This window comes from Siniperca chuatsi, linkage group LG12, assembly GCF_020085105.1.
Source record: "Siniperca chuatsi isolate FFG_IHB_CAS linkage group LG12, ASM2008510v1, whole genome shotgun sequence".
NCBI classification, from domain to species: domain Eukaryota; kingdom Metazoa; phylum Chordata; class Actinopteri; order Centrarchiformes; family Sinipercidae; genus Siniperca; species Siniperca chuatsi.
Window position 1 is genome coordinate 23,735,037 of NC_058053.1, and position 17,720 is coordinate 23,752,756.

The 17,720-nt window shown below is 40.2% G+C and overlaps 1 protein-coding gene across 1 annotated transcript in view; it reads right to left on the reverse strand.

The window, feature by feature from the left end:
* xpo4 (exportin 4) overlaps positions 1-17,720 on the reverse strand; it is a 62,524-nt gene that overhangs the window by 27,647 nt on the left and 17,157 nt on the right. The window contains exons 7-8 of the mRNA XM_044216986.1: positions 14,143-14,255; positions 1,232-1,389 (exon numbers count right to left, since the gene is read on the reverse strand). Coding sequence (XP_044072921.1) covers positions 1,232-1,389; positions 14,143-14,255 — 271 coding nt within the window. The remainder of the gene's footprint in view (positions 1-1,231; positions 1,390-14,142; positions 14,256-17,720) is intronic.

The window sequence follows — 17,720 nt, forward strand, 5'->3', positions numbered from 1 at the left end:
GAGGAATGATTACAGCGAACAATAACTCAAGTCAAGTCAAGTATTCTGTCTTGTTAAGACAGACTTGGAAAAAGTAAAACAAACTTAAACCTATCCTAAAAGTAGACATTCAGTACTATACAGCACAAAACCTCACATTTCACTGATAAACACCCTTAAGAGAAACACTGTACTGGTTCATTCCTTAAAATTTAACGTAGAAAGGGTAGTCACCACAGTGTGTTTACCTGACAACAAAAGACTATTTAATCAGCAAGCTGGAGTATGTTAATTGAATAGGATGCCAAATAATAGCTTGTACTTTGCCACAAAAGGACTAATAACTACAGAAAGACCAAAAGCAACATTTAACCTACTGTATGTCATGATGTTACAATAACCAGAATCCCACATGTTATCTAGTCTCTTTACAATATGTCAGTAAATCGCTGAGCTCAACTTAAAGGACAATGCTGACACTCCTCCAGAGAGAGAACAAACTCTAGAAGAAAATACAACTATACACTAAAAGGGAAATGTCAACACCTGCGTGTCTCCTTTTGTAAATAACAAGACTAAGAGTCTACAGTCAGGCTAGCAGCTTTGTGAGGTTGCACTCAGGCAACTCAGCTAAATGTTAACATCAGCATGCTAACACGCACACAATGACAATGCTAACATGCTGATGCTAAGCAGGTATGTTTACTATGTTCACCATCTAAGTTTAGCATGTTAGCATGCTAAAATTTGCTAATCAGCACTAAACACAAATGGACAACTTTTGACCTGATGATGGCGCTTGATGAAAAGTCAGCGGATTACCAAAGTTATTACAAGCCAAATCCCGAGGGGAACATGAACATCTGTACCAAATCTCATGGCAATCAATTCAATAGTTGTTGAGACATTTCACTTAAAGCCACAAGTGTCAACCTCATGGTGGCGCTAGAGTAAAAGTAAGGGGATCACCAAAGTCATTAGGATTCATCCTCTGGGTATCATGAATGTCTGTACCAAATTTAATGGCAATCCATCCATTGCTGTTGAGATATTTCAGTCTCGACCAAAGTGGTTGACAGACAACCGACGGACGGACGGACAGACCAGCATTACCGTTCACAGCCCTGCGACTAGCATGGATAAAAAGGCTTCAACAAGTATATACAACATGACTTTATGACTTTCATTACTTTACTACTACAAAGCACTGACAAATTGTATGTTCAGCTTTCCAGCACAGTGACACACTGACCCATTGATCATGCTGAGTAGGCCCTCCACTAGGTGGGCCAGGTAGGAGACCTGGGCGCTCTCATCAGGGAAGACAGGCCCGTGCATGGAGGCCAGCTGGGCCAGGCACTGCAGGGAGTCCTGGGCCATGTCCGAGTCCTCCCGAATCTTCCTGTGTACCTGCAAGAGGAGAGAAGAAATTTCTGCCTCAGTTTCAATGTATGAAAGATGAATCAAGGGTAGAACTGCTACGTTCCACAATCCTCGATGAACCAGCAAGTATACTTTGCATATAAGTTGGAAATAAGTGCACTGGGAAAAGGACAGACAGACTAAAAATATGTGGAAAAACTTCTGCACACTGTCACTTTTAACAATTTGCTGCAAAAGCACAGATCATTTCAGTCTTGTCTTCTTGCCCACCTGCAACATGAGAAGAGAAAACAAGGACAGTTTCCATTTTTTCCCCCCTTTGAGTATTCCCTTTTTTGTAATAAAGAGAGAAAGCTAGATCGAGCAAGAAGTGAGGTCTGAGTCAGTGTCTCAAATCCTCCCTGATTCTCATGACCACCTGCATGACTGCAAGGCATTGTTGAATAAAGATAACAGCAGTAAAAGTCCTAAAATGCTAATACGAAAAAACACCTAGCAGGGAATGTGTGTTTATAGATAAAAGAAAACAGAGGAATAAGCACAAAAAACATTTTTAAATGGTTGCCTCATGTGGTGCTTTACTCTGAGAAAACATGTATGATGGCTCCACAGGAGGTCGGGGGTCAGAGGTCACCTACAGAGCAGCGACCTATTCAGCAACAACATTTGAGCACAATTGACAATGAGGTCGTTTAAACCTGTCTCCTTGGCTCATCTGTGCCTGTTTGTAATGTATGTATACATTAAACTGTGCTAATTGATTTTCAAAAATCAAAGTCTTTGTTGAATTAGTTGTGGTACTTTATGGATTATATACTGAATATAAGTTAGATATATAAGTTATATTTTGTGTTTTAAATTTTTAAGGATGTGTGAATTATCAGTTCTGAATTTGTATTCAGTGGTAATGCTTAAAAACTGAAATGTTAAATATTTAAATTTTATTTGGCATACCTTAGTGATCTACAGTAGTTACCACCAGTAATAATTTCCTTATCATAAGTGACCACCATGTGCTCTTTGCTTTAGTTTTATCCAATGGCTGCAACAATTGCAACAAAACAGATGACAGGATTTCTGCAGTGCTCACCAAATTGAATGTAAGACTTTTTAAGACCTTTTTAATACCACATAGAATGCAATTTAATCCAGTTTTAACGGCCATACCGGTCTAAGAATGACGGAAAATCAGTCACATTTTTGTCAGTACTTCCTAACTGTATATAACAGTAATTCCTGGTAATATAATGAATCAATTCTGTCACAAATTTGGACCCAGATAAGCGGCATAAAATGGATGGATGGATTAACCAATTAAAGAGTAATTAACTAATTTAAGTTTTTGCAAATGCTGATACTATCCCATCACAAATCAATGAGCTTCCTAGCTACTGTGGCTAGCAGTAGTGATTTGTGTTGTGCTACAGGTCTGATGGTGTTGACTGAAACTCCACAAAAAAGGATTGAACAGCCTCAACAATCACTATTGCACCAGTCTCACTTATTGTTTATAGGTGTATAACGTTTACTGAAAGCCTGCAACTACATACAAAAATAAATAAATAGAACTAATGTCACCGTATATGGCAGGTAGAAAAAATATTCAAGACCTATGTAAATGAAATTCAATACTTTTTAATACCTTCTAAAGCCTTTATTTGAGGGAACTGAATTCAATGCTTTTAAACGCTTCAATCCCTGCAGACATGAGCAGGGATTTGTCTCCTGCCTGTTTATGTCTCTGAAAGGAGAAACAGGGACCCAGGTCACATCTCCTAAATACAATGTGTGAAAGAAAACTGAATCTACAAGTGTTGATGTTGCCCTGATGCTCTAATGATACTATTCTGCTTTTTGTCAATGAAAATTAAAATAAACTGCAAAGAATACCACTTTGAAATAGAAAAGTCGTAGGCAAAGAACGAAAAGTGTGAACCTGTCTCATCCTCCTGTCACCACTTTAAAAAAACAGATCATCTGATATCAGGCAGGATTAATACTCACTGGTGTAACCCACTACCCAGCAAGCTGAGGCAAAGCGAAATGGCGAATTGATTTTCAACACGTCTGTCTTCAGACACTGTGACCCCGGTCTCAAACAAACAATCACTGAGCTCGTCTGAGCCCACAGACAGCCTCAATCAAACCCAGAGTGGAAGGATCCGGCTCCTGATGGAAAAGATCTGCCCGATTCAGTCTCATCTCAGTTCTGAGCTTCTGTTCAGTTGTGGGATTTGGGGGTTTGTCTGTGCTGAGCTGTCACACTCCGACAAGAGAAGAGGCATTGTTGGTTTCAATTGTGCACACGGACAGACACACAAATACAGCAAGGTAGCAGCAGTGAAAGCACTGCGAGTCATCACAGCCTCTCAGCAACATGTTTCCACTGACGGTACTATGTGGACGCCTGGAGCTCAACTGTCTTCCTCCTGGGAGCTGTGGCTCTCTTCTCAGCCAGTCCGAGCTCTTTTCCTCTTTCTTCTTCTTCCCCCGTCTCTTGAACGGTCATCCTCTTAAATCCAGAGTGAGTGCTTCTTCACCGGCTCCACACACTATGCCAGCGCATGGCCCCATTGCAGAAGCAATCAAACTTTCAACCTCCCTCTCCTTGTTGCTTCTTCTTCCTACTCCTCCTCCTCTCAAATCCTCTCCCCTTCTTACTTCCTCCCCTCCAAATTCTTTCCCGCTGCCTCTCCCCACTCCTTCCCTCTCTCTGCTCTCCAGCTGGGGTGCCTGGTTAGTCGTAAGCCACGCTGCTGGGAAAAGATCTCAGATGCTAACGTAGCGTAGCCACCATAGTCTTTGCTGCTGCTCCTGCCCTCTTCCAGAGCGTGAAGTCATCCTCTGGAAGAGCTCAGTGAGAGGAGGGGGAGGAGGAGGAGGAGGAGGAGGAGGAGGAGGAAGAGGAGGAGGGTGACGGGTGAGTGAGCAAGAGAGAGAGAGAGAGAAAAAGAGAGAGAGAGAGAGAGGTGGGGTGGGAGAGGTAGTGCAAGGCCAAAGGATTGAACAGCGCAAGCTCTGAAAAAGCAGCTGCACCAGTGAATGATCCACGCGATGCCAGTAATGTCAGTCGCCTTGAGTCTGACTATAGTTAGAGATATACAACGGGTGTGTGTGTGTGTGTGTGTGTGTGTGTGTGTGTGTGTGTGTGTGTCACTATGCGGGGAGTGGGATGGATGGAAGGAGAGAGAACAAGATACAATGGAACATTTTGGGTATGCAGATCAGATGATAGTAGATTTTGCACACTGATTAATCAATGGATTTGGTAATAGCAAAGCATTAGTTGCTAATTCGGTGCTTATTAAAGTTTGCTTTGGCAGCTGACTTCATACAGAGTACCAGTAGGCTGAGAGTGGAGAAATAAAAAGGGCTTGGTGTGGTTTGAAATCTTTTTGATACTAGTGTAAGCGGCAACCTCTGGGGCTGAAAAGTGAAGACAATGCGGAAATGCCTTAAACCTGCATTCTTTCTAATGGCCAGCAGGGGGCGACTCCACTGGTTGCAAAAAGAAGTCCGATTGTATAGAAGTCTATGAAAAAATTACCTATTACCTCAGTAAACACTTTCCTAATGAGTTTATGGTCTCAATCGCTAGGTTCAAGACTTCTGCAATACAGCATGATGATGATGCTTTAGGGCGTGGCTACCTTGTGATTGACAAGTTGCTACAACAGCAACCTGTCAATCAGGATAGAGGCGTAGCAATGCGTATCCACGGCACTGTGTACATTTAAAAAGCAATTAACTTGTTTTTGGGTGCTGTCCGTGTTTTCGTCTAAGAACTTTGACCCTTTCACGGTGTGTTTTCAGTTCATGAAAGTTAACTAACATTTTGGTCGCCTAAAAATGTCTTGTTCAGCATTCTGTTGTACTAAAAGACACTCTAAGGAATCGGCTGTTAATTTTTTCCGGTAAGTAACTACATTTTGTTTTAAGCCTGTTTTTCACGAGCCAGCTAACAGATAAAGTAAATTATGGATGCACCGTGCTAACCTAGCTGGCGTTAGCTATATATAATTAGCTTATAATTTAGCATTTGCTATGCTCCCCAGCTCAACCCCCTCGTCCAAATATGGTTACTAGATGCAAAAACCAAGATGGCAACGGCCAAAAGGCCAATCTCGAGGCTTCAAAACGGTAGTCCGCAATCCAATGGGTGACGTCTCAGTGACCACGTCCACTTCTTTTAAACAACCTATGTACTAGTGGTTACTACGATAACTGAGTTTCGGTACCGATACCAAAACAATGCATTCTTTGATACCTAATTTTGAGGATTATAAACACGTTTCTCAACATAAACCTTTTTTTCCATTAAATGAAAACAGCATTCTCAAACATTAAATGCTGTCTAAACACAAGTAGCCGGACATAGAATGTAGCCTAAATAAAATAGTCTAAAATTGGCAAAATTATGATATAAACAGAAACTGTAAAAGACCAAAAATTCTTGCCGTCCTTGCTTGAAAAATGACTGAAACAAGATATCACTTATCAAAATCGTTGCAGCTCTAATTCAGTGCCAACTTCAGGTACTTGGCAGTTTTTTATAGTCTGTGCTGCAGACTAGCCAAGTTCTGAGGCTAACAAATCTCTTCTTAAATCTTTTCTCTCCATTTTTTGTTACCAAAAACGAACGTTGGCAGAAGATTATATCAACGTTAGCTAATTAACACATATTCCATAAGTAATTTTCTAAAACGTTACTCTCTCCAAGTTGATGTCTGCACTGCTAAAGGTCACTTGTTAGAGGAAGAAACGCTACTCTATGATCACAAGTGGACTGTGTGTTTTTGCAGTTCAACAAAACCAGAGTGGTGTTTCCTCTGTCGTGTAGCTCATGAAAAATGTGCTGAGCTAAAGAAAGAAGGGTACACCTGTTATTTCAATGTGTCACATATTATACATATTTAATCAACTTTTCATAACTTATGCAGCTAATCTCAGGTTGTGAACATTAATTAAACTACAACTCAAAACTGCAGTGTTTCTGCTGTCTGAGCAAAAAAAAAAGAAGCTGATAAAAGCTCAAGTGATTCTTTGAGTTTAGTTATGTATAACTTTAATTTAACCTAAATGCATTTGATAATAGATTTGAAAAGCAGACCCGATACTGGATTCAGATTCAATAAAATTATATTGAACCCCAACCTTACTGCAGACACATTTTGGTCTGTACCAAAAAAGTATTGGGGTTCAATACCCAGCCCTATTAAGGTGAACGAATATAACTGGGGAGAAAATAAAAGGCAATAGGTAATGAGGAAGAGAGCCAAGCGAAGAGAAAGAAAATGAGCTAATGAGGTGAAGGAAAGAGGATGAAGAAGGAGATGAGAGAGAGCTAGACGATAGAGGAGGAGAGAGAAGAGGGGAGTGGGAGAAAGAGGAATGATATTTATAGAAGGAGACAAAGCCTGGTGTCTGTTTCCTCAGGAGGCCCAGAGGCTCATCTTTCTGTTTTTTCAAATCAGCACTGTGCTTCCAACTTATTGTCTTTCGCTCGCTCTTTTCCACCATCACTCCCTCTCCTCCTCTCAGATTGGGTTACTGTCTGCCTGCAGGCCAAGTCTGAAGAGAATCAGCCTCTGCTGCAGCCTCATCAGTCCCTGCACTCCACACTGATTGTGTTTACTGGTAAAACACAAAATGCTTTACTGTGTGTGCTCTTGTACTTCTATCTTTGTGAGGACTAGGGGTAGGCTTCTATCACAATGTATCATTTTACAACACTATAGCGATATATATCATAATATAGTAAATTTTCTGGAAATTCAATTGAGAAACTATTTATCGATAAAAATATCCACAATGAAGTTCTTGGCTAATCTAGTGAATGAAATATTGAAAAATGTACGTATTTTATCACAATGATGCAGCAATGCTTCAATATATATAAGTGGTGGTACTCCTTCATTTGCAACATTACCCACAGTGTGCTAATACAAGGTCTTGTTTGACAAATTTCTATCGTCTGACAGTATATAATGTCATGTCCCTGAATTCTAGTGAGGACTTAAGACTTGGTTTTGGGTTAAGGTTAGAATGACGTTTGGGTTACAGTTAGTGTTAATCTGGATTTATACTTGATGCAAAGGATTAACAAGAATCTTGCCGTAGATATTTTGTAAGTTTCAGGTTTATTGTCATTGTCATATGGATTATGGTTATTTTCCCTACACAGCATGGACAGATCGAGATAGACATGGACATATATCAGTGAAAACAGAGCAAAGTGGATTTGAGCAGGCCATTAAGACTCAAGGTGGAATTCCATCAGGGCCTGCAGCGTTCTGAACTTTGAGAGATCGAAAATCATTATCCACCTCCCTCTCTGTCAAAGATGCAGTTTGTGTCTTGCATTGGTGAGTCAGACAGTCTCAAAGCATGCATAAAAACAGTTCAGCTCATCAGCTAATAAAATACTGTTGTTACTGAGAACACTGGGTGTGGGTTTAAAATCAAAGTTATTTCTTGTAGGCCTTTCCACATATTATGTATAATAATAATAATAATAATAATAGTAATAATAATAAGGCTGTACTGTGCTTTAATTGTATTCCCCACAATAACTGTGTTTATATTCTTTCATTCACTTTGTGACACAAGTGATGGTGGGAAGGCCTTGTGTCATTACTGAATGTAAAACCAATGCCGTGCAGTCGCCATATTAACATTCTTTCATTCACTGTTATTGAGAGCAGAGATTGCAGCGAGCAGAAAGTTTGCAGTGATGTCTTGCTAGATGTGTGTTACTGACAAGAAGCAGTTAACTGAGCCTTTCTTCTGCTTGTTTCATCTTGTCTTCACTTTCAACATCTCCTCCAGCATCAGAAAACACAAGCAGCTCATGCTGACGAATCAGTTGTTTTCGTCTCCATGTGGTATCACTAAAGCTGCCACAGACCCTTGTAGTTACACTTTTGAAGAGGCCACATGCATAAATTCTGTTCTGTAGCTACAGTGTATCTCATTTACACACAACTACTCGCACACACTGTGTGTGTGTGCATAAAAAATACGTGGGTTTGTGTGTGTGTGTGTGTGTGTATGGACGTTTATACTGGGTGAGCAGGTGGATGTGTATTACTGTTGTGTGTGTGAATAAACGCATGTACAGTGTGGTGGGGTGTGTGCATGTGTGTTTGCAGTGTTACTGTAGTGTGTATGTCCATTTGATGCGATGAAATAAACCAGATGCATCCATAAGTCTTGGATGTGTGTGTGTGTGTGTGTGTTTGTCTGTGTTTGTAAGTGGGTACACTCAATCACAATTTGATGCCGCTCTCTAATCACTGAGAGCCAAACAGAAACTAAAAACTCAGAGATACACAAACAGACAAAAACACACTGTTGAGGCCAAAATTACATATGCCTCAGCTTGTGTGTGTTTTTTTGTGCACTCTCTTTTTCTTCTTCTTTTTTGTTTGTTTGTTTGGAGTGGGGGTGTGCACTATGTTCACAAAGTGTTAAATCGACAACAGTGGAGTGTGTTTATTCTGAAGGGGGCCAACAATCACCGAGGTCCTTTTCCTTTTCCTACCATGGCCCATTTATCCCCAAACCTCCTCCTGCAAACTGCATCCATGTCTCACTCTCTCTCTAAATTGTATTTCTGTGTTCCATATTTTTTCTTTATCTCCCTATAATATATATATATATATATATATATATATATATATATATATATATATATATATATATATATATATATATATATATATATATATATATATATATATAGTCCCTTTTATTCCTGCATGTCTTCATTCACTTTCTCTTACCATAACACTCTTTTCTTTTTCTCTCAACTCTTCTTTCTTTCATCTCTTCCAATTTTTTTGTCCTCTCCCTCGTCTGTAAATCCATCTTCCATCACTCCATCCCTGAATCTCAGCGCTGTAACTGTCACCAGCTGAAGTGGAAAAGGTATGAATGCTTTTCAACAAAAACGCTGGGGGCTAGAATGCAGATTAAGCATCATTTCAGCAGCAAAATGGCTACTACACACTGCACAAATATTGAGCTGATTTCCAAAATATGTGTTTGTCCTGTCAGTTGGAAGGGAGATCCAGACCACAAGCCTGGTTAGGGCAATCAATAATGATCTGGCTCCAGTGTTATCTCATTGGTTTGTAAATTTGCAATTATTGTCAATGAACTTGCAGACTGACCCATGCTATCCTTGTGACGTCAATCATGTCTGATATTTAAAACATAAAATGTCTCGATGGTTGCAGGACCAATAGCCATTGGTTCTAAAAAGCTATTGTAAAATGAACCACTTCCTCTCATGCCGGGAGCTGCACTTTTTTGTTATCCCGCTAACTACAGGAAAATTCCAGTTTATTAAAACATGGGTCTTATATTCATAGTTTTGGCCATCACTTCTATTAGCTATGATATTGCACTCATAATTGCTAATTGCTGATGTTTGACGGTCTGACAAATCCTAAACAAGCTAACAGTTTTATCAGATTATCTAAAAACTTTAATTGGAGATCAAACTGGTGAGCGCACCTGAAATATCACTAATAATCCCCTCATCGCACTAATCATCTCTCATTGCACATGAACACTGTGCACACACAACAACGGCAAGTCAAAGTTTTGGGTTTTTTTTAAAGATTATTTTTTGGCCTTTTTGCCTTTATTTGATAGGAACAGCTGAAGAGAGACAGGAAATGTCGGCGTGAGGGGGCATGACATGCAGCAAAGGGCCGCGGGCTGGATTCGAACCCTGGATGCTGCAGTAAGGATTCAGCCTCTTACATGGAGCGCACGGCAGGTAATGTTTAACCAGGAAGTCAGTCTGTTAAGTCTGATGGATGTTTAAAACAGACAGTTTGAGTAACAATTTCATAATTCGCCTTCTTTTGTTTCAAAATAAGTTTGGCTAACCCAGAGGTTTTCTTAAAACCTGACTGCTTCTGTTTCTTTTCTTGTCTGACTTGTTTTTTGTGATGTTTCTGTGTTCCCAGACCTCAGCATTTAACTTTTTATTGATGGGCAAAACTACGAAAATAAAAGCCAATTTCAATAAACCTGATTTATCCTTTACTAGGAGAAAAAAAACAACAACAACCAACCAACCAAACCTTCTGGCTGCAGAAACTGACAGCAGCCTTTTGTTCACAGCACTGATCAGCGAGAAGCACTGGAGCCAGTTAATGGGAGACTGACAGACACCTACCCACAGAGGGACGGGGACTCCCCAGAGCCCCTCAACAGGGTGACGAGTGTGTGTGTGAGATGGGTGGGTTACTGCGGTTGTTAACAGGGGCCCCTAATCCTGGGGCCGGGCTCTAATCCTGCCACTGGTCTGTTGTGGACTGTGACCCTGATGGCGCGTGTCTCTGAGTACCCCCCTCACACATACACTTACCCCGGCCAACCTGTTACCCCTCACAGCTGAGGAGACACAGCAGCTGAGACAGCAGAGGACCCCATTAAATTGAATAAATACACACACACACACACACACACACACACACAACACGCACACACAACAAGGAAACACACAGGCCCAACACACAAACATACACTACACAAACTGAAATTGACACAATCAAGCAGAGACAGATATGCGCTAACACACACAAAAATGCACACAACACAATCAGGAGGATGCTGTAACACACACACACACACACACACAGACACACACACAGACACACACACACACACAGACAGCTGACAGTGCCACAGCAGCCTTACAATAACAAACAGTTGAGCTACTAGAAATACCAAAGCGAGAGATGAGACTGGAGGCCTGAAAACTGAAACCAACACAAAACACATCCTGCAGATTCCAGCAGCAAAGACAACAGACTAAAAAATGACAAACATTTTTATTCATGTTAAACTGCTTGGACTGGCCAATCAAATCCTTGATTAGTGCCCCTGTGCTTTGTAAAGCAAACCTCTGATTACATTCACTGTTTAGAGCCAATTACAGTTATTTGTGATTGCTTTGTGAATTCACTCATAACAATCTGCTGGAAGAAAAAGGACTCTCAATGAAAGGTGATTACCAGGCACAGCGATGGAAAAAACTTCAATAAGCATCTGCAGATTGTACAACAAAACAACTATTATTTCACCCGTTCTAAACAGTCTAAAGTAATGTTATCAAAATATTTGGTGCTAAATATGTGTTTGTGTATTTTTACTTCAGCTTTGCTTTGTTTATTTTCACTTTAAACCACCTGCATAAAAGTAATAACTGTAACCAAGGAAGAAACTTTCAACAGTGGTGAATAACCCAGATGTTAAAAAGAAACAGAGACACTTTAGGAGGATTTAGAAGATATTTTTGTCTCCTAATGCTGAACAAAAAATGCTAAACAAAGGTGAAGAGATGCTTTTCCACATAGAAATCCACCACTAGGAATTATTTTTGGGGTTTTGCCTACAGTACATACAGTATTTAACCAATAGAATTAAATAACAATAGACTGTGACAAAATAAAAATTACATGTTAATGAAATTATGTTCATTTCATTTAACTGCACAAGAACATAAAGTGCAAGTTAAATGTCATGTTCAAATATCATTTTTGTTCCACATCTTAATTTGCAGAAGATTTTAATAAACATTTATTAATAACTTATTTTTCTTTATCACAATGCAATTCTACTGAAAATACTGAATCCCTGTTCAGTCCTGCTTTTAAAACCATTTAGGTTTCCATATTCAAAGGAGAGGCTCTCTTCAAAACTGGCCTCTTTTGTCTCTACAGATACACTGAAGTGTATTACAAAGCATTAGAAGTAAAAAATACTTCAAGATAAAGTGACTGAAACAGGTTTTCCAAAGTCCTTTTTCAAAAGCAACAATAAAAACAAAAACCAGAGCTTCCCTTGAGCATCTGTTAAAGAATACACTAGCACTAAATTGAATGATTCAATGAAAAACTTGAACCCCATTATTAAAATGGTCTAATGTCGGATAACAAACACAAATCCAGACAGTAAGTTTCTGCTTTCTGTAACTGAAGAAAAACATTAGCCCCACAGGCAATGACGAGATGTGATTTGAAGTTAAACAGCACTTCATTTTACAACATTAAAACATGGCACTGCTTTTGATAGCAACACAGAGCATTCAAATATCATGTTATGTAAACCGCTTTTATGAAGTACTAATCTTCACCACCAAAGTACAAGTATAGTTAAGTTGATTAACAAGCTTAATAGCCATTGAGAGGACCTATTTTACATCACAGCATGAGAGATCCAAAAAGTATGCTATGTTAGGCCTTTCAAAATAAAAAAAGGTAAAAATGGTGCTAGAGAAGCATTATTTGGCAATGAAAATATGTACTACTGTATAGCAGCAGTGGAGCTCACCAAGACAACTTCAAACAAATAGTGCCAGAAAATACAAACGGATCTGTAAGTTCTGATACTTGGTGCACTTGAACACACCTTTAAAGACTACAGCCAGCAGTGACATGCTGACATGTTCTTCACCTGCTTTCGAGGAAAAAACTGTATGTACTCTCATTATATGCTCTGAACATAAATTGAGAATATGCTTTGTGTTTTGCTTGTGGAACAACAAAAGGTAAGTAAAGTAAAAACTGCACAAATCACTGATTCACTGAGCTGAACAGCAGGTCACACAGCTCTCAACATGTTGAATCATCCAAGCAGCCAACGATGCCCAATGCTTTTCTACGTTTAGTGTGTGTCAGGGCCCAAAGGGCTAAGTGAGTGGACCAGTATTTGGCAATGTGGAGTAACTCACAGTTGACAGAGTCTGTGTAGTGTAGAAGTAACAGGGTGTTAACTGCAGAGTAGCATTTAACAGAAGTCATGTAGGTCGTGCGTAAGTAGTGGCAGGTAAGAAGTGGAGCAGTATATGGCAGCAGGCAGCTGAAAGGCTGAATAGTGGAGCAGTATCTGGCGATGGGCAGCCAGAAGGTTTGGATGGATGCTGAATGGAAGAGGAGCTGACTGGTTTGTTCCACACTTCTCTTCCACACCGTTTGCTTAGCCAGCGTGGGCCGCCTCTTTAAACACACAAGTCACTGCACAAAAATACACATTTACTTCACCGGGCGGTCCTCTGGACAGTAACACAATAACACGACCCCACTGCAAAGCACCCATAAATCTACTTAATGGTGCGTCCAAAAAACCCACAAAACTAGTAAAAACTTAACATGTGCCAAAAAGACGAGGTCCAGAGAGATTTCTTTGCCCAACTTGAAAAGGCAAACTGTCTCTCTTTGTTTATCATAAATAAACCACCATCTAGAGGTCAGGAAAAAAATGAATAAGAAGAAAGGGTAAAGCAGGACACAAGGAAACTCTAATGGAAATGTATGAGACAGAAAGACCTTAACTTTGAATAACCTGAACAGCGACCTCCCTGACAGAGAGATATAGACGGATGGAAAACAGAAGGACATACATACAGACAGATGCAGATTAATTGACAAAGTACATCAGCGAGCAAGGCATCTGCAGGTTTTGTCAAGTAAATTTAATGGTTTTCCTTTTTCGTAATGCGGTTTAAAATGAAATGGAGGGCAGATTTCATCAGTGAAACAAAGGCAAAAATGTAAAACCGCTGTGACCCGTACAATGTCAATGTCACTTGAAAAAAATGTGCAGCAAGAAAGCACAACTTCAAAACTGAATACTTATATAAAACAGGTTTTAAGATTTTTAAAGATGTAAATTAAGTAATCAGAGACATATTAAAAACTTTTCAGAACCTGCAGATACTCTGAGAAGGATAAACACATCAATGATGGACAGGATACTCACTGTGAAGAAGAGGTCCATGACGCGGGTGTCCAGCAGCGCTTCCCTCCAGGACTCCGTAGGCTTGAGTGTGACGTTCTGCGTGGCCTCAAACATGGCGATGTAGTGGCGCCCCAGTGACCCGCCGCCAGTTAAGGCCAACAACAGCATGAAGACGAGGAGGAGGAGGAGAAGGAAGAGGAGGAGAAGGAGGAGGAGGAGCGCCACACTCAAAAACACCAGCTCCTGTCACTAAGCTCCCTCTCAATGGGTATTTTGGTCTCTGTGTGTGAGTCTTTGGTTTCCTGTGGCTGGCAGTAGAAACTTGTTAGTCACTTGTTAGCTAACACTCCCTCTCATTAACCCTGTCAATCTTTATTCCACAAAAGTTTTTATTTTTATTTTCTCACCCTCCCCTCTTTGGTTGCTTTGTTTTCTTGTCCTACCCTTCCTTCTCTTTCTCCCTCGTCAGCTCTTTATCTGCCACAGTTTTCACTCACAAAGAAACTCTTGCCTTCTTTCTCACCCACTTTGCCTCACCTCCTTCCTCTGTTTCCCCAACTCTCTGCCTTGTTCCGATCTTTACCCTCTGACTCGCCTGACACCCTCTCTTTCCTTCTTGTCCTCTTGTTCACCTCTCTTCCTACCAGCACTCCCTCGTTGTGCACTCAGATTTCTCTCCTCTGCTTCCTCAAGATCTTAAACACAAAAGACACACTCTCACTGCAGCCAATCAAGACTCTGCGTTGCGCTGCCTCTTTGTCCACTCCTCTACAAGACGTCCTCGAGACTCCTTACTGCCCTGAAACACCCCCTCTTCCTCCTCAGCCAATCACTTTGTCTCTACTCCTGACTGCTTTCCAAGACCAAAGCAAGACTGTCTTTTTGCCCACATAACAAATACACTTAACACTTATGTTATCACGCTTTCCTCTTTTGAAGAAAGAAGAGCACTCTCTTCTCCCTCTTGACCACTTTCAAAATGTCTTTTTCTTTATCCTAACAAGATGCTGCCTCTCTTTGCCCGCACAACACATTTTCGTCTGATTTAAAACTTTGTCTACAACCACAACACAATCATACTGTTCTAAAAACTAAAACACGTTTTCATCTTAAATCGCTTTCCAAACGTCCCATTTCTCCTTTCTCTCAAACAAGTCACTTTCTCCATGCCCCCACAACACACACACTGTCTCCTTATTTAAGACTCTCTACACCCACAACAAGCTTTTTCACAAACCCACAACACACCCTTTCTCCCCACGCAGCCACAACACTTCATGTCCTTCTTCAAGTGTCCTAAACACACCCACAATATGCTTTTTCCTTAGCTCATCAAGAACAATCTGTTACTACTCCTTCCGCTGTCTCAAATGAGGCTTTTATCACTCCTCACCCTTACAACACACACACACACACACACACACACACACACACACACACACACACACTCTTTCCTCAATCAAAGCATAGAAAAAACCCACACTCTCTTCACAAACCAATCAAGATTCAACACTTCTGTTAACCACCCTAAAACCCCTTTTTCTTCTTGTCCTTACAACATATACAATCTCCCGATGAAGGCTTCATGCCGAAACAAGTCAGCAGATTTGTCAGCCTATCGATTGCAAATGAGGTGATTCTTTTGCCGTTTTTGTCCTCTGGAATGTCGCCCTTTTTCCTGACTTTGTTTTTGGGAGATACAAACATTCAATCTCTCTTCACTCTTAACTCACTAAAGAACAACCAATCAAAACTCTTGTTCTCTCCCTTCCCGGCCTCGCAAATACTCCCTCAATCGCTAGCCTCAACAAAACAAACTCTAAGGACATTGAAAAAACCTGAGACACAATCTTCCAGCTATGAGTGAAATATTCAAACTAAGGCTGCAACAAACAATTATTTTCACTATCGATTAATCTTCTGTTTATTTTCCTAATTAATCGTATTTTTTTCTATAGAATGTGAATAAATTGTGCAAAATGCCCATCACAATTTCCTAAAGCCTAAGATGACATCTTCAAATGTCTTGTTTTGTCTGACCAACAGACCAAAACCCAAAAACATGTATATTCAGTTTACAAAGTAAAGCAGCAAATCCTCACAAATAATAACTGGAATAGAAAAAAATGATTAAAATGAATTGTTTTAGCTCTAATTCAAACCCAAACCCATTGAATGGAAATATTTTAGATATCGTGTATCATTTTATTAATAGTATGTTTCTCTATATTTCAACCTGATTTATTTGGTATATTTGGAAACTTTTGAATCTCCGATGAAAATAAAAGTTCTGTGGGTTTCAACAATGTTGCAACAATGACTGAACACTGGTGGATCAGTGGAGTTCTAAGGGTTTATCATACTGGATGGATTATTTTATTGTCTTCTATTCAGGATAATGGATGGAAGATGCTACTTTTACAACTACTAACTAGTACTACTACTACTACCACCACAAAAACAACAACGGCATTTGTTTCTTTGTGCAGGTTTTGTGTCGATATCTTACTCTGCAAATGTTTTTTTCTTCTTTTGCTTTTTGATTGAAAAATAAATAAAAATCAAACATTAATAATGTGTCTTCCATCACTCAAAACACATAAAAACCACACAAAAACGTGTCACTGCCCTGCGGCTTGGTGACAGCAGAAGGAGAAACTTCCAGAGGAATGTTTGATCAAAGCCAAACAGCGGCAGAGGCCGGCGAGGTCACGCATTCCTCCGACACCAGCCCACAGTCACTCCCCATGCACACACCCCACCACAACACACCACACACTTTTCGGCACAAAGGTTGGCACCTGTCTAAGGGTCTGTGGGGTTGTGTGTGTGTGTGTGTGTGTGTGTGTGTGTGTGTGTGTGTGTGTGTGCCTGTCCAAAGCTTGGCTTTCAGGCCTCGTTAAAAATAGTCACGGTGAGGCAGAAGACCTCTAACTGAACCTTTCTGAAGAGAGAAGGAATGAGATCGGAATAAGTAAGGAGGGTGCTGCAATATGACTAAGTTCATGTTTATTTGTTTTATCCCAGAATTTAACTATTTAGTCCTGATTGGAAAATGTCCTGATTTTATTTTTTATTTTTAAACTTTGTTTATTCTTTCACTTGCTTTTAAGTACTCTTGGCCTGCAACTTTCATGTCTGTCTTGAAGCAATTTTCACAAAAGTAACCAGGTTAAATGAAAACTTAACCTGGTGGGCTTTTACCTTGCAAATCCCTTAATATGAGGACAGAGAGACACACATGCGAAGAAATGAGTGAGTGCATATTCGGTCCTGCAACAAGTGGGACTGACCGAGTCCTGCAGCCTGCAGACGGAGGCCGTCTCTGCAGGAAGGGGCCGCCTCGGTGACAGAGGTTGTACAAACCCTCCTAAAGATCATATGACTGAGACAAAACTCACAAGAGACCTCAGGAACGATAACTACACAGCTACTATTATACACAGCCGGACAGAGACGTAATATGGGTCTGACAGGTTGTGACACCAAAAAGATAGAAATGCTCTAAATTTAAAATTAAGAGCAGAATATAATAAGAATTTCAATATTCAAAATACTTTAAACTGATAATTTAGATGAATGGTTGGTTTTATTTGTCC